This window comes from Cetorhinus maximus, chromosome 6 (assembly GCF_964194155.1).
Source record: "Cetorhinus maximus chromosome 6, sCetMax3.hap1.1, whole genome shotgun sequence".
NCBI classification, from domain to species: domain Eukaryota; kingdom Metazoa; phylum Chordata; class Chondrichthyes; order Lamniformes; family Cetorhinidae; genus Cetorhinus; species Cetorhinus maximus.
This window is the reverse complement of record NC_135884.1, coordinates 7,937,887-7,955,894: the sequence shown is the minus strand read 5'-3', so window position 1 is coordinate 7,955,894 and position 18,008 is coordinate 7,937,887. Positions and strand designations below refer to the sequence as shown.

Sequence of the window (18,008 nt, the reverse complement as noted above, 5' to 3'; positions counted from 1 at the left end):
ATATATCAATATAAGGGGAAAACAACAATTTATACTGTATACATTGAGCATAAGTTGTTGTTTTCCCCTTATATTGGTATTCTTGCAACGTGTCCTGATGAGTGCAAGATGAAAAGCTTTGACATGTCTCTTTTTTCAGCAATATTCACATTCTGTGCTACCAAACCACAATTTAGTACTCATAGTACTCTAGTTGGGACCCAGTCAGTGTTTTTTTCAAAGTTTAGCATAAGTTCCTTGCTTGTACTGAGACGTATGTATACATATGAAGGTTACATTGGTTTGGATCCTAATTATTGAATGAAATCCTGCTGACAGGTGGCCCAGAGACCAATCGATTGGTTACAGCAACCATCACCACATTTGATATCCTGAATCTGCAGCCAGGGATGAGTTACATCATCAGGGTCTCTACCCTTTTTGGCGACCGTGAAGGGACCCCTGTAACAATCACTGGTGCCACAGGTAAGAGTCAGTGAATTTTTTTGACAAGAGATTATGTGCGCTTGCTTGTCGATGTGCATTTACTGAGGTTCTGATTTAATGTTCGCTTTATTTCTGTAGCACCTTTCACAACCTCAGGGTGTCCTGAAAGGGCTTTAGAGACAACTTAATACTTTTGAAATGCAGTCAGACCTGTAACATAGGAAACTTAGCAGCTAATTTGCACACAGCAAGCTCCCACAAACAATAATAAGATAATAACCAGATAAGTTAGGTGTTGGTTGAGGGTTAAGTGATAACCAGGGCAGTGGAAGGTACCCCAATGCTTTCCTTCGAAACAGTGATCTTTTATGTCTGCCTGAAAAGGCAGATGGGGCCTTGTTTTAACACCCAGAAGACCTCTGACAGTGCAGCACTCCCTCAGCACTGCCCGGCATTATATCCCTAGATTACGTGCTCAAGACTCCGCAGAGTTTGGGGACTTGAGCCCACGACCTTGTGACTCCAGTATCTACATTTTAGTCCTGGTGGGCAGCCTGACACTGGGGTTATTGGCCATGGTGCTCACTGCATTGTTTTTGATTGGAGTGGTGAAGTACTGGGAAGTGACCAGATATTTCCCCATCAGGGAGCTGATCCATTCATAGACCCCCAACTTGCCCCATAGAGTGTACAACATTGAGGAAAAGACCAATAGCAAGTTGCCCGCACTCATGGTTCCTGGCAATGCTTGATTTGGGACAATTGTGCAAATGATGATAGGAATATCTCAATGGGGTGGGGGTGGAGTGGGGGTGAGCCCAAGATCGTGTCTATCCTACACGAAAGATCTTCTTCAATTTGGACTGAGATGATGTTTTGATTTTGGACGGCCCAAGGTCGTGGAATAAATTTTGGTATATAAATTCAGATCTTTCCTTCTTCCTGAAATCTGTGCGAAACAGATCTAAAATTGGCATGGAGATCTAAAATTGGCATGGCGATCTTTGGGTAGGTGCCAGATGGGGGGGTTAGTCTGAGTCAATTTTAATCTCAGTCATAGAGTTGTTATGGCACAGAAGGAGGTCATTCATCTATGGAACCCATGCTGGTCCTGGTTTCTGAGAGTTCTCTGTTACTTTACCCGCAGCCCAGGCTGAGAAGGTGCAGGGATTCCGAGTGATAGATGTCGATACAGGCAGGATGACACTGGGCTGGTATCGTGTCCCTGGAGCTACAAGCTACATCCTGTCTTGGAGACTTACTACAGGTGAGTTCACATATTGAAGTCCCTCAGACTCTGTTATCTTTACCTGAAAGTCCTGAAGGACCAGACAAATAGCATTGCCCTCTGATCACTAATGAGGTTTTGCTTCTAGCTTGGACAACAGGACTAAGATCAGATTTCATTTCATTGGAGCCTTGTTCCTCAGCACCAGGTCGTCCAAACTGAATGATCAAATTAATACCCAAATTTTCTGAGCTTCAAATCAGGAGCTAAAACCCAACACGGCCTGAGCAAGCAATAGCACCTTCCAAGTCTACCACTCAGCAGGACAAGGGCAGCAGACGCATGGGAACGCCACCACCTGGAAGTTCCCTTCCAAGCCACTCTCCATCCTGACTTGGAAATATATCGGCCGTCCCTTCACTGTCGCTGGGTCAAAATCCTGGAGCTCCCTCCCTAACAGCGCTGTGGGTGTACCCACACCACATGGACTTGGATGGCGGGATTACCCCATGAGGAGAGATTGAGGAGACTAGGCCTATATTCTCTAGAGTTTAGAAAAATGAAAGTCGGTCTCATAGAATCTTACAAAATTCTCACAGGGCTTGACAAGGTAAGATGCAGGAAGGATGTTTCCCCATGCGAGGTGGGGGGTGGTCTAGAACCAGTGGACACGGTCTCAGAATAAGGGGGTTCCCTTTTGGGACTGAGATGAGGAAGAATTTCTTCACTCAGAGGGCGTTGAATCTTTGAAATTCTCTATCCCAGAGGGTGGTGGAGGCTCAGTCATTGAGTATGTTCAAGACAGAGATCAATAGATTTCTAGTTAATAAAGACATCAAGGGATATGGGGATAGCGCAGGAAAATGACGTTGAGATAGAAGATCAGCCATAATCTAATTGAATGGTGGAGCATACTGAAGGGGCTTAATGGCCTCTCCAGCTCCTATTTCCTATGTTCCAGTTCAAGAGTGTGGCTCAACACCACCTTCTCAAGGGCAGTTAGGGATGGATGCATTCCAAAGAACAAATAGAAAAATAATCACCCATAGTAATAGGGGAGGCAGTGGCATAGTGGTATTGCCACTGGACTGGTAATCTAGAGACCCAGGATAATGCTCTGGAGATCAGAGTTCAAATCCCACCACAGCAGATGGTGGAGTTTGAATTCAATAAAAATCTGGAATTAAAGGCTTAAGAATGACTATGAAATCATAAAATAATGCCCTTTGGGGATGGGAAAGAAATCTGGTCTACATGTGACTTCAGACCCACAATAATGTGGTTGACTCTTAAGTGCCCCCTGGACGATGGGCAATAGCCAGCAACACCTACACCCCATGAACAAATGTTGATCAGTTAAAATTGTTTGCTGGTTAGTTTTTTGAGTACTGCCAACCCCATTAATCCCACAATATTTATATGCTTCAGCTCAAAAAGAACAGCAGTCAGTCACTGTAGCAGAAACGACTGGCTCTTACCAGATCACCGACTTACAGTTTGGTAGCGAGTATACCTTCACAATCCGACCAGTGTTTGGAACAGAGTTTGGACCTGAGACCTCCATTACTGAAAAGCCTGGTGAGTGCGCAGTCATAGAATGTTCCAGAAGCACAGGAACCATCGAATGTCTTTTTTCTCCACAGGAACTGTGCAGTCTAATCCTACTCCCCATGTGCGCTTCCCGGTTCCTGTTAATGTTTCCCTCTCTCACCCTGTTCTTTAAGAAATTGTGTGGATCCTGCTTCCACGGTTTATGAACCAGAGGTGACTTTGGAAAAAGTAGCGAGTTGTTGTGACCTGGAATGCGCTGCCTGAAAGGGCGGTGGAAGCAGATTCAATAGTAGCTTTCAGAAGAGAATTGGATAAATACTTGAAGGGGGAAAAATTTACAGGAAAGACCAGGGAAAATGGGATTAATAGGATAGCTCTACAATGGAACAAATGGCCTCCTTCTCTGCTGGATGTTTTACATATTATTTTAACTAACCTCTGAGTAAAAAGAAAACAATTTTATCAAAAACTCTCCCTTTAATTCTTTTTGTTATTGTCTTAACTTTACTTTAGGTTATAATTATAGACTGCGGAGGTCGTGTTCACCTGAGGAGGTTTATGTTTACCATTTGGGATTAAGGTCTATAATATGATGTCAGTATGACTCTGTTCACCCATCACCCTAGTACACGCTGACCTACATTGGTTCCCAACAGCGTTTCAAATGTACAATTCTTATCCTCATGTTCAAATCCCTCCATGACCTAGCTCCACACTATCTCTGTAACCTCCTCCAGCCTTACACAACCCTTCGAGATCTCTGCTTTGCTCCAATTCTGACCTCTTGCGCAACTACAAATTTTAACGCCCCCATCGTTGGCGGCCATGCCTTCAGCTGACTTGGCCCTAGGATCTGGAATTCCCTTTAAAACCACGCCGTCCCTTTCCCCTTTTCAGACGCTCCTCAAAACCTACTTCATTGACCAAGCCCTTTGCCATCTCTCCTAATATTTCCTTATGTGCTGTCTCTTTCTGTCTAACTGCTCCCTGGGACGTTTAAGGTGCTGTATAAATGCAAGGTGTTTATTTTTGAATTGCGTGGAAGAGAAGACAAGGCGCACCAAGTGGTTTGGTGACACCAAGCTGGGTGGAATAATTAAAAGCTGGTATGAATGGGACAAGAAAACTTCTTGAGGATTGAGGGATATGGGAAAATCGGGTAGGAAGGTGGAGAAGAGATAGAAGATCGGCCATGATCTTAAAAGGTTCACCGGACTGATTCCTGGGATGAGGTGGTTATCTTATGAGGAAAGGCAGCACAGGTTGGGCCTGTATCCAGTGACGCTTAAAAGAATGAGTTGTGATTTTAGGGGGACTTGACAGGGTGTATGCTGAGAGGATGTTTCCCCTTGGAGGAGAGACTAGAACTAGAGGACACAGTTTAAAAATAAGGGGTCTACCATTTAAGACGAGATGAGGAGAATTTTTTTCTCTCAGAGGGTCGTGAGTCTGAGGGACTCTCCTGAGAATGGCGGAGGCAGGGTCACTGAATATCTTTAAGGCAGAGGTAGGTACATTCTTGACTAACAAAGGAATCAAAGATTATCGCGAGTAGGCAGGAAAGTGGGGTTTAAGGTTACATCAGATCAGCCATGATTTTATTTAATGGCAGAGCAGGCTTGAGGGGCTGAATGGCCTATTCCTGCTCCTAATTTGTATCTTCGTATGATTTTATTGACTGATGGAGAAGGCTTGAGGGGCTGAATGGCCTCCTCCTGCTCCCAATTTGTATCTTCGTATGATTTTATTGACTGGTGGAGAAGGCTTGAGGGGCTGAATGGCCTACTCGCGTTCCTTCTCCTCATGCCCGACGAGACTGATTTGCTTTGCGTTGCTCGCAGTGTGTAGCAGAGCACGAGCTGACATCGTGTTCCTGGTCGATGGGTCCTGGAGTATCGGACAGAACAACTTTCAGAAAGTGAAGCAGTTCCTGTACAACGTGGTCTCTCATCTACCTCGCATTGGGACTGATGCGACTCAGGTAGGTCTATCCCTCCCCAATACTCTGATTAGTGGTGAAGAGAACTGGCTGTCGGTTTGTTGTGGGTTCTCATGAGCAATCCAGACATTAATCGGGATTCATCTTCTTTGACTCTGGAGTTTAGTGAACGGTCAGCTTGCCTCGATTGGTAGCTGGGGCAGAGGGTTGTGGGTTCAAACCACACTACGTTCATGAAATTCGAGAAGAGAAGGTTCAGGGGAGATTTGATAGTGGTATTCAAAACCATGAGGGGTATAGACTGAGTTGATCCCATTGGTAGAAGGGATGAGAACCAGAGGACATAGAGTTAAGAAGATTTGGAAAAGCGACAACTGGGAAAACTCTTTTACACAGTGAATGATTAGGACCTAGAATGCACTGCCCGAGTGTGTGGTGAAGGCAGATTCAATTGTGCCTTTCAAAAGGAAATTGGATAAGTACCTGAAGAGGAAAGAAATTGCAGGTCTACGGTGAAAGTGTGGGGGTGTGGGACTAGCTAAATTGCTCTTGCAGAGAGCTGGCACGGGCTCGATGCGCCAAATGGCCTCCTTCTGTGCTCTAACAACCCCATGATGCCCTGAACACATCATCTGCGTGGACTCTGAGGGAAAGCTGCTTAGTCAAAGATGCCAATTTTTGGATCAAGTGTTAAACTGAGGCTCTGACTGCCCGTTCATGTTGGTGTAAAAAAAAAATCCCACAGCAATATTCAAAGGGGGCTTGGGGAGTTCTGGTGTTCTGAGCACCATTTGTCTTTTCAACAATGCCAGTTAGAAAAAAAAGCACTCGTCATTGATCTCCTTTGTAGTTTGGGGTAGCTTGCCATGTGCAAACTGGTTGGCGCACTTGCCTACAAAACAACAGTACATACACTTCGAAATGGATGCACCGCATGTAAAATGCATTGAGACGTCCCTGAGGATCTGACAAGATTCTATATAAGGGCTTTATAAAGGGTGCATACAGCAGTAGTTCATTGGTGTAATAATTCAGACCCATGAGTGCTGTGCCTGAAGACAGGTTCTTGGTTAATTGTCTACACAGGCTTCATCCTGAGCTATTCCCCTTGCAGTTTTTTGTCAGTGGTGGTCTGTCATTGCCTTTCATTCTCAGGGGCAGGGTGAGGAGACAAATCTACCTCACCTGGAACGGGATTCAAACCCACGCTGTTGGCGTTTTTCAGAACCACATGCTAGCCATCCAAGCTAACCAATCTCCCTGTGTAATGGTAGTGAGCAACAAGATCTGATTAATTTGATCCTGTAACAGGTTACAGAAAAATAAACTCTTCATCTCAGAATTTTTCAATTGCTAACATAACGTGGGTATGAATTGTGTTGTGATTCGATAGCCCCTAACTACTTTTTACTGTTTCGGTGAACTCCATAAGTTCTGTGGTTAGTTTATGTGCAGTAATCACAAGGACTCGGCCGTGTGAAGAAATGGATCTTCTCACCTTTGGGAAAGAGTAAGTTGTGTACATGAGGTAAAATCCGGCCAGGAGACAAATTGTCCAACAGTGATACTTGTCGTTGAAGTGAAGCAGATCCTAGAATCCTTAAGTTGAAGAAAGAAGCAAATGGATAGAAAGAAAGACTTGCATTTATGTAGCACCTTTCACAACCACCAAATATCTCAAAGAGCTTTACAGCCAATGAAGTACTTTTGAAGTGTAGCTACTGTTGTAATGTAGGAAATGCAGCAGCCAATTTGCAAACAGCAAACTCCCACAAACAGCAATGTGATAATGACCAAACACATTGTTTTGGGGATGGCGATTAAGGGATAAACATTGGTCAGGACACTGGGCAGAACTTCTTCAAAATAGTGCCATGGATCTTTTATGTCCACCTGAGAGAACAGCTAAGGACTTGGTTTACTGTCTCATCCAAACAATGGCACCTCTGACAGTGCAGCACTCCCTCAGTATTGCACTGGAACATCAATACTGCACTGGAACATCAACCTTGAGTTTGCTGCTCAAGTCCTGGAGTGGGACTTGAACCCACAACCTCCTAACTCAGAGGCAGGAGTGTCACTCACTGAGCCACATGCAAAAACAGCAAGTGAAAAAAAAAATGCAGTCTTTTGAAAATAAGGCTTACCATTTTGCTTGCTGTATTTGTGAGATTGTAGGCTTCATGCATCCAAATAGAGAATATCCAATTTAGAGTCTCCCATTGTGCTGAAAATAATCATGTCAACAGAAGTTTAACTGTTCAAGAAACAGTTGCGCAGTCATTTCACTTCTGGGATCTGCATTGGAATTCAATCCAGACTGATAGATTGTGTAGCCTGTCTGTTGACTGTCAGGTTCACTCATAACATGGTCTTGATCCAGTTTCTAGCGGGCATGAATCCAGAATATAAAGTCATTTAGTCTGCAGTCTTAAAAATCAATACCAACAACATCGCCTTATACTATAACAGGGTGACATTTCTATTAACACCATCAGCCACCCAATTGTCCTTTGTAAGTCAAACTACCAGCCTGTGGGCAGTCTGGGGCTGTGTAGTTATATTCATTGATCAAAGTGCATTAACTCTGTTCTCATTGGACCTCTTTGACCAAGCTTTTGGCCATCTTTCCCAATATCTCCTTATGTGGCTCAGTGTCAGATTTTTCTCTGATCAAAATCCTTTGAGGAGCCTTGGGGTGTTTACTACGTTAAAGGTGCTAATGCAAGTCATTGTTAACAAGGAGTGATGCTTTCATGTCATGGGACTGGGCGACAATTAAAGTCAGCTCTCAGGGGTAAAAAAACAACCACTAAATCAGCTCCCCTAGACTGAGCTACTCTGAAACTTAATAAAAAGTAAAGGCGTTGTGCCAATTTCATTGAGTAGTTTGATATACAGGACAATTAGTTTAACCTTGCAATTTGGCCCATGTCTCTTTGTGCAGGTGTCAGTGGTTCAGTACAGCGATAAGCCAAAGATTGAAATCCCACTTGGTAAACTTGGCACCCACCAGGAGCTGCTCCAAGCCATAAGAGAACTTCCGTATCAAGGTGGCGGCACTAAAACAGGTAGAGTATCTGAATACCAAAGAGCTCGTGGACCTGACGTAGAGACTTCTCACAGAGAAAGGACCCTCTGGTAGGCTTGTGGTGTATTCTGGTCTGTGGCACTTTGGTGCGGGGTGTGGGGTGGTGGGGAGTGGGGTAGAATTAGGCTGGTCATTTTGCCAAACTCCCACAATAAAGTTAACGGGGCTGAATTTACTTGGCTGTTCCTGCCGTAACTTCAACAAGAGTCCAGTGGAACGGCAAAGAGACGTGTCCAGGTGTGCCAAGCCCTGGGCTATGCTGGGTGTCCCTGGTTGGGTCCGGTAGAAGGGCTGGGGCTCCTGTCTTCCCTTTACAAGGCCAGTGACAAAATATCACATTAAAATAACTAAAAACTCCACTTTCTGCAGAGCAAGGATTTTTTTCCTGAAGCAAGTGCATGGTAATCACGGTAATCACGGTAATCCAGGGTGTCGCAGCTGACGTAGCCGGGCAGTGAGCGATAGAGCTGGAGCCTAATTTCTACAGGACTTTACAACCTTTTAATTAGAGAGACACAGATTACAAACATGGGGCAGAATCTTCTGATCGATGTGCGGTGATGTCAGGCGTGCGTCCCGATGTCACCGCGCGTCATTCCGCTCTTCAGGTGGGCAGGTACGCACCGGAGCCGACTGTGCGCCTGCCGGACTGTCAAAGGCCTGTTAAGGCCAATAAGCAACCAATTGAAGTAATTGTCAGAGCTGCCCGTCCGACCTTAAGGTTGGCGGGAAGGCAAAGAGTCCGGGTGGCCTTTTGCATTTTTGATTGAACCTCATCCACGGGCGGGATGAGGCTTCATGAGGGGCTTATAACTTTAATAAACTTTTGAATTAAAATTCATAGACGTGTCCCAGCCCATGTGACACTGTTACATGAGGGGACATGTCTGAATAATTTTTTTAATTCTTTTTTTCCATTTTTCACAATCAAATTAATCTCCCTGAGGCAGCTCCGTGCCTCAGGGAGATTTCTGCGCTCTTTCGCATGCATGCGCGCAAAAGAGCGCATGCCCCAGCTCTCCCTCCCCCCTCCCCCCCACCCGCACAGGTAGTGCTGAGCGCTTCCGGGTGTGCGTCACGCTGGGCGGGCCTTAATTGGCCAGCCCATGTAGTATGGCGGCGTGCAGCTGATCGCGGGTGGCAATTGGCTGCGCGCCCGCCTGCACCCGCTCCCGCTCAGCCTGCACGACGGGGAGGAAATTCTCCCCATGACCTCCAACCAACAACTGAACTTTCAGCTTGTTCCTATATGTGGGGTTTTACTTGGGGCTGGTGTACTTGGTCACCGCCTTTGTCCCTTCCGACAGGGCGTGCTTGGCCAGTTCCCCGGGCAGCAGCAGGCGCACGACGGTCTGGATCTCCCGGGAGCTGATGGTGCTGCCGCTTGTTGTAATGGGGCCAGGCAGGGAAGCCTCACCCGCGATGCACTCGAAAATATCGCTCACGAATGAGGTCATGATGCTCATGGCCTTGGAGGAGATGCCGCTGTCGGGGTGAACCTGCTTCATCGCTTTGTAGATGTAGATGGAGTAGCTCTCTTTCCTGGATCTTCTCCTCCTCTTGCCACCCTTCGCAGGCAACTTTTTCTGCGCTTTCTTGGTGCCCTCCTTGGAAACCCACACTTTCTTTTCGTCAACCATGCTTACAGTCATCTTCAGACACAGAATGTGAGCATCGCTGAGTCCCCCAGTAAATGCTCACCACCTGGATACAATGAACACCTCATTGGTATACAATTAACCCAGAGGCAGGAACTCATTACACTCGATTTCATGGGACCCATTGAATATGGGGAGGATGAAGACACTCAGTCAGATGGAGCGACCCGTCCTCCAGAAGATGAGGTTGATTCAGTTGAGAATCCTCCGCCGATTCGAGTCCACCCACATAGAATTGCTAAATCGGGTGACTCATCAGAGGGCGGCTGTGGGCAAGGTTTTGGAAAGAGGGTGCCCTTCTCCACACAAGGTGACACTGCCCTATAATGTCAGCACAGTGTTGGGTGTTATTGTCAAGACAGGAGTGTGATGATGATGACCTTAAGTGATATCTGTTGGCATGACTGTCAGGCGAGTGCGTTGAACTGTAATCCCCATCCACAAGGGTGTATGGGAGATGGTAGCATATGGTAATGTTACTGGGCATGTAATACAGAGATATGGGTTAATGCTTGCAGAAGTGAGTTCAAATCCCACCTTAGCAAACACTTGGAATAAAATGCTAGTCTCGTTCACAATGATCTTGAAAGAACTGCATTGCTGTTAAAGCACACCCACTTCACTAACAGCCTTCTGGGGAGAAAATCTGCTCTCCATTTTTAGTCTGGTCTCCTACATGATTGACTTGTAATGCTGAAATGGCCTAGCAAGCCTCTTACACAATAAAAAACGGAAAGAGCTGGAAAAACACAGCAGGTCTGGCAGCATCTGTGGAGGGAGAAACGGAGTTAACGTGTTGAGTCCAATGTGACTCTTTTGGAACCGTTTCCGAAGAAGAGCCCCATTGGACTTGCAACCTGAGCTCTGTTTCGCTCTCCACAGATGCTGCCAGACCTGCTGAGTTTTTTCAGCGCTTCCTATTTTCACCCAGATCTCCGGCACCCGCATGTATTTTGCTTTTGTTAAGCCTCTTGAGTTGTATCAAACCGTTACAGAGAGTCTTAAGGGAATACCTACATCCCAGGAGTGACAGTGGTTCACCATCACCTTTCCGAGGGGGATCGATGCTGGCCTTTCCAGTGATGCTCACATCCCATAAACAAATAACGATAAAAAAATAACGTGGGATCCAGGTCAATGAAGTGACTCGCATCCCCAGGGGGAAGGATGTGTTTTTTTTTTTGGATAGTGGGCTGTGAAGCCTGTGGCCTAGGATGGTGCAGGGTTCGCTACAAGACAGTCGCCGCCCCAGTTCTGACACCCAGGGATGAGTGGGCAGCGGAACGTCTGGCCAGTATGGTTAGGCAGAGTGCCCAGAGGCGTTTGCGCCCGCCTGTCCTTGGCAAAATGGGGTGCCCTTCCACTGACCTGGCAAACTCGGACAGGGTCAGCGACTGAAGGCGTCGGAAGGTGCAGCACAATCCCCTGGATAACAAACCACAGATTTTCAATCAATCATTTCTTTTCAAATCGTTGAAAAAAGCTCTTGTGTTTAAACAAGGTGCCTTTGGTACACTGTTCTATCCTTTGTCCATTCAACATTTAACAATTTGTCTAATTATTCACATATCACTTACATTTTCCGTCATGTTGAAGTGAAAGGTGCCAGTACCGGTAATGTTTGTTTTTTAAAAGCAGGATATCTTGTACTTTAGGATTGTTAGAGAGATTTTTTGCACAGGTTAACATCACAATCTTGGCTGAGATGTTAAACCGATGCCCCGAAAATTTGGGAATTCTCCCTGGTGTCAACAAGTGCCATATATATATATATATATATTTATATAAAGAATCAGATTGGCTAGTCACTGATTGTTTACTGTCTGTGGGATCTTGCTTTGCGTTAATGGGTTGCCGCATTTCCCGAGGTTGTGGGAGGCGCTGTATCTGAAAGTGAATTCTTTTCTCTTCCTTCATGACCTCCTCTTCTCATCACCCCTAGGCCAAGCGATCAATTTTGTCCTGGATTACGTGTTTCTGGCAGCTGGGAGGCGCCCACAGGTCCCGGCCTTGCTGGTACTGTTGACAGACGGACTGTCAGAAGACAGAGTAACAGAGGCTGTCAGGAAGGCAGAGGCCGCAGGTATTTTCCTCTGTTCCCCACCCCTCCCGCGCTTTGTTTACTGGGGGATTTCTTGGGGGCTAGGGGAGAGGATGTTTTTCAGGTATATGGAGAGGGTTGTCGGGATGTGGAATCGCCTGCCTGCAATAGCGGTGGAGGGGGGGTTGGGGGGGAGGTAAAACACACGACAACTTTCGATAAAGAAATAGCAAAGTAGCACCTCCCAAACCCAAGGTCTCCACCGCCCAGGAGAACAAGAAAAGTTTTACAGGGCTCTGAGGAAAGAGCCGGGAGGCAGGGTGGGACTAATGGAATGGCTGGCGCAGGCAAGATGGGCTGAATGGCTTCTTTTTTAGCTGTACGTTCCCATGATTTTATGGCATGGGTTCAGGTGCATGGGAACACCACCACTGGAAAGGTCGCCTCTGTGTCTAACACCATCCTGACTTGGAACCCTATTGTTGTTCCTTCACTATCGCTGAGCCAGTGTCACTGGACTAGTAATCCAGAGGCCCAGAAGCCCTGGGGATCTGGGTTCAAATCCCACCTGGCCATTTAAACTGGTGGAATTTAAATCCAATTAATAAATCTGGAATATAAAGCTGGACTCAGTAATGAGCTATCATCGATTGTCATTAAAAACCCATCTTGGTTCACTAATGCCCCTTTAGGGAAGGATATCTGCCATCCTTACCTGGTCTGGCCAGCATGTGACTCCAGACAAAAGAGCAATGTGGCTGACCCTTAACTGCCCTCTGAAATGGCCTAGCAAACCACTCAGTTCAGTTAGGGACAGGCAATGAATGCTGGCCTTGCCAGTGATGCTCATGTTCCATGAAAGAATTTTTAAGAAGTCCTGTAACTCCCTCCCTACCAGCAGTGTTGATGTACCTGCACCACATTCTGGAGCAGCTCAAGAAGGATGCAACTCACCACCACCCTCTTGAGGGTGACTAGGGAGAGACAATAAATCTGGATCACCAATAACACCCACATCCCCAAAAATATATATATTTTAAAAGTACTTGAAAAATAAATAAAACGAAAGAGGGTGTGGAAAAAGGGTGGGATTAAGGGACAACTCCATCAGGGACCTGGTTCAGGGCCACGGGATGAATCCTTTGCCTGTTATGAGCAGTGAGTGTTGTCTGAAGAGTGTGACTGGTCAGAGGTGACAGCACAGACTGCACTGTGGGTGTACCTACACCACAGAGACTGCAGCAATTCAAGAAGGGAGCTCACCACCACCTTCCGAAGGGCAACTAGGATGGGAAATAAATGCTGGCCTAGCCAGCAATGCCCACATCCCATGAATGCATATAAAAAAAAGTTATGTCAAGTGCAATGTTAGACCATCATCCTGTTGGTCAATTACCTTCTTTTGGGGTGGAGGGGGAAGCATAATGGGGGTGGGGAGGTCATCAAGCGATTTCACAGAATTGCCTCACTGTCAAAGCTTTACCTCTGTTGGGAAGGATGTTTTCTTCCATATAGAGACACACACTTGGTCTGTTTCCATAGCTCATTTTTCCTGGAATTTGGCATAGAGGCTATAGCTTGAGGGTCACCACTTCACATCAAGTATGGCTGACCAGGAATCTCTCCTACTCTTACCACCTATCATAGGCGTGTGTTATGAATGGACCTTACACAACCATCTTGGTCCTTGAAGTGGGACTTGAACCCAGAGCTTCTGGTTTAGAGGCAGGGACGCTACCCATTGCACCACAAGACCTCCTAAGGGGTAGACGTTCATGACTGTGGCTTAAGGCTTGTTAGGAAGAGCAGGCTGGAAAGGAAATTTCGTACTATGGCGCGTGGGCGACACGTTCCAGTATCTAATCTTGATAAACTGCCCAAGGAATGGAATCGAACCTAACGATCGTAATGCCATTCATCTCAATGTTAGGCATCCATCTGTTCGCTGTAGGCGTTGGTGAAGCGGATATTAAAGAACTGCAGAGTATTGTTACCAACAGAGACCCCAAGAACATTGTCTACGCAGAGAACTTTGACTCACTGGCCCAGTTTGAAGGGGCCCTCGCTGGTGTAATCTGCATTGCAGCCAGCAAACCAGATGTAAGTGACGTCCAACCTATCCGAGCACCACACGTTGAAATCAGACCAGTGCATGTGGCAAAATAACTGCAGCCCCTCACTCTCCCACTGCTTCTGTTTCACCTGAAGTTCCTCGGGTCCCCCTGAGCATTCCCAGCTTTAATGGCTCCACCATTGGCGGTCATGCCTACAGCTGCCGGGGCCCTAAGCTCTGTATTCCCTCCCTAAACCTCTCCACCTCTCTCCCTCTTCGTTTACCTTAAGACGCTCCTCGAAACCTACCTCCACCTGTCCTAATATGCCACTCATGCCAAACTTTTTATGGTAATACTCCTCGAAAGCGCCATTTTGCTACATTAGAGGTGCTATATTAATGCAAGCTGTAATTGCTGTAACCAAGTTCTTGGGTTCTTATTATTAGACTGAAAACACAGTTGTGCCTCAAAGTAAGTCAAGCTTATTTTTGAATCTTTTTTCTTTCAGGCATCCACACCAGCCCACTGTACTACTCAGTGTCCTGTGGTAGGTATCGCAAAAGTCTGTCTATTCACAAACCTTTCTTAGCTGCATAGTTCTAATAAACTCATAATCTCATCATAGAACGGTTATAGCGTAGAAGGAGGCCGTTTGGCCCATCAAGAACTTGCTGGCTGTCTTCAAGAGCGATTCATCCAGTACCGCTCCCTGCCTTCTCCCCATAGCCCTGCAATTTCTTTCTCTTCAGATAATGATCCAGTTTCATTTTGAAAGCCGTGATTGAATTCACCCCGCTCTCAGGCAGTCTATTTCAGCCCCTAATCACTCGCGGTGCAAAAAGATTTTTCATCATGTTCTTTTTCCAAATCACCAGGAAATTTGTGCCCTCTCGTTCTTGATCCTTCCACCAATGGGAACAGTTGCTCCCTATTTACTCTGTTCAGACCCCTCATGGTTTTGAGTACCTCTATCAAACCCCCTCACAACCTTCGCTTCTTCAACAAGAACCATCCAGAGGCCTATTCAGCTGCTTAAGTGGTCATTAATTGGCCTCTTCTGGTCGCTGCTGGCATTTTACCAGCGGTGGGTGGGACCCCCACCCTATAGGGAGACCCCCAGTGAGCCTTAGCGGCATCCCAGCAGGCCTGTGGGGAGTGGGTGTTTGGGGCGGGGTGGGCAGGGGTTCTCCTATTCGAGTACTCGGCCCACGGAGGAGCCGCTCAGCAGTAATGACCATCCCCTTGGCAACGCCCCTCTCCTTGCCCTCAGCAACCATTCCTCTCCCCTGTCTACCGGGCTGATCTTGGCAAACCCAACTCCGCTTAACTTGTTGCAAGGGCAGATCCTATCACCGCGCCCCTTAGTTGGATGCAGTCCCGACAATGGCCATCACTCCTGGTGGCGCTGCTGGGACTGAAGAGCCACTGGCTCTAATTGGCATGCCGCTCCCCTGACTAAATTCTGGCTATTATTTATCGCTCTGCCTGAGGTGGCACTTTTTTACCCTGTAACGTGCCTCATCCTGAACAAGGAGTTCAGCTCCACTTTTCACAGTTTCCCTTATCCAGTGAATTAACATGGATTGTTATTTGTGTGTATTTATTAAAACCGTCCCAGCACTTGCACTCTTGGTTTCTGCCTTGACCTGAAAGATGCTTTTGCCCATTTAATATCCTTGGTATGGATTACGTCGTGAACCTGAGTGTTCAAAAGACAGCTGAGAGGTTTGAACATTTATAAACAGAAGACGTAGGCTGGGATTTTCTGGTCCCGCCAACAGCGGGCATCATCCGGGGGCGGGGTAGGGCGGGGAAATTTGGGGAGAGACCAACAGTCAATTTCAGCCGCTTTCCAAATTTCCCCGTCTCTTCCTCCCCCCACCCCCCCCCACCACCCCACCCCATAATGTGGCGGGACCAGAAAATCCTGCCCAGAGCAGCTCTTCCTCCAGGTACACTCCCAGTGGCGGCCACCGCTCCTGGTGGCGCTGCTGAGCTGCTGACCCTCTGATTGGCTCTTACGTTGGGGACCGCCATTCTTAAGCGGGATGGCTGCCCCGGTCTTGTCAGTAAAATACAACCCTGGGGTCGTCTCCCACTTTCAAGCTGCCGGCAGGAATCCTGTTGCTGCCACTAAATTTGGGCCTTAAATATATTCAGCGACAGGGCCTGCATAGACTTCTGGGGTTGGGAGTTCCAAAGATTCCTAACCCTCTTGAGTGAAGAATTTTATTTTGACTTTGTATACGTTTCATGGAAGTATTGTGTTTTTTTTTTCAACAGGGTGAGAAAGGGGAACCAGGAAGGAATGTAAGTGTCACGTTTACAAGTGAATTAAAGTAGAAATTCTCGGTCGAAATTTGGAATGGTTATTTAACTCAAGCAAACGTTGGCTCCTCTGTTTTGGCTGCTGGTTGCTTCGCTTTTCGTCTCTCCGACGTTACATTTTTTTATTCTTTTTTTTTTGGTATATTTTTTTCACCTGTGTTGTTGGAAGCTGGGAAGATGCATTGGATACCAGGGGCCAGGGGAGAACATGGTGTCACCGTTTATTTGGAGCCTGGTTTAAGGCCTGGAATCGGGAGCGAGCAGGCAGCTCACGTCCCTTTCAAGCAGGGTGACCAACTCGTTCTGGAATAAAATAAGGGGCACTTTGACCGGAGGTGTGGGAGCGATGCTGGTGAACATACGAATGGGGTCGGGGTGGTGGGGGCGGGTGCGTGTAGGGGAGTGGGTGCCCTGGTGACCAGAACATCCCCTGGTTGCTGACAGCCACAGTACACACGCTTGCAAGAAGAAACCAAAAAGGCAAAGGCAAGAGGAAACTCCCAGGCTTAGTCTCCCACAGCTCTCCTAGAAATAAGAGACAGGAGACCAGACAAACAGTCAAAGTAGGAGACAATCCCTTAAAATATGGGGCAGTTGGCCACCCTGCAAGAGGCCTAAGGCCTACTGGACTTTATAGGCCTCAGGCCTAGTTTCAACAGGTTTGCCTGTCACACCTAGCAGACACAGCTTTCCCGCCACACAAATTTCTGGATGCCTCACCAGCAGTGGTCTGCAGGTATGTGCCGAGAGGGGAGAAAGGTGTGGGGGAGCGTAGGTGTGGAGAAGGTAGGGGAATGGCCAGAGCAGATCTAGCGTTAGCAGCTCTGGTCGGATGTTTTCCTGGAGGTTTCATTAAATGACCACTTGTCCTTCCCAGTCAAACAACCTTTCCCCTATCTCCAATACTTTCACATCGAATAAATAAGCCTTCAAAGGGATTGAGAAAAAAAATGATGGACGGAATTTGACGCCAGCAGGATTTTACAGTCCCGCCGAAGTCAGTGCAGGTTAGAATTGCTGACCGCATTTTACGGCCCTGTCCTCACTGCAGTGGGGCTGTAAAATCCCGGCCAATGTTTTTTACTTATTCATTCCTGGGATGTGGACACCTCTGGCAAGGTCAGCATTTCCATCCCTCATCCCTGCTCCCTTATGGGGTATGGTCACGTTGTGGACAGGCTATTGGACTAGTAATGAAAGGCCTGGACTAATGATTCGGAACCATAAGTTCAAATCCCACCACGGCAGCTAGGAATTCAAATTTATTTAATTAAATAAACCTGGATTAAATCGATAACTTTTAAAAAAGAAATTTGAACTTCCAGTTGATGTTGTAAAAACCCATCTGGTTCACTAATGTCCTTTAGGGAAGGAAACCTGCCACCCTTACCCGGTCTGGCCTACATGTGACTCCAGACCCACAGCAATGTGGTTGACTCTTAAAAGCCGTCTGAAATGGCCTAGCAAGCCACTCAGGTGTATCAAACCGCTTTAGGGGCGCAGTTAGTTCTGGAGCACTAGTCTTCAGTACTATTGCCAGAAGGAAGCCTATAGTCAAAGACAAGGCTCAGTTTCGACCCCTTAGCGTCAGAGCAGCCCTTGTGTCATTCTATAACCGTCCGATATCGAATGTACGGAACACGACCGTGTCTCTGTTTGCCTTGGACCCGCGCTTTGCAGGTGCCTCTGGCC

General features: G+C 46.9%; 1 protein-coding gene across 1 annotated transcript in view; it reads left to right on the top strand.

Annotated features, from left to right (window-relative positions):
• LOC144681444 (collagen alpha-1(VII) chain-like) overlaps window positions 1–16,331 on the top strand; it is a 116,463-nt gene extending 100,132 nt beyond the window's left edge. Inside the window, exons 26-33 of the mRNA XM_078543031.1 lie at window positions 319–465; window positions 1,574–1,693; window positions 3,083–3,232; window positions 5,047–5,186; window positions 8,092–8,215; window positions 11,836–11,976; window positions 13,865–14,034; window positions 16,272–16,331. Of these exons, the coding sequence (XP_078399157.1) occupies window positions 319–465; window positions 1,574–1,693; window positions 3,083–3,232; window positions 5,047–5,186; window positions 8,092–8,215; window positions 11,836–11,976; window positions 13,865–14,034; window positions 16,272–16,331 (1,052 nt within the window). The remainder of the gene's footprint in view (window positions 1–318; window positions 466–1,573; window positions 1,694–3,082; window positions 3,233–5,046; window positions 5,187–8,091; window positions 8,216–11,835; window positions 11,977–13,864; window positions 14,035–16,271) is intronic.
• Window positions 16,332–18,008: the final 1,677 nt, after the last annotated feature.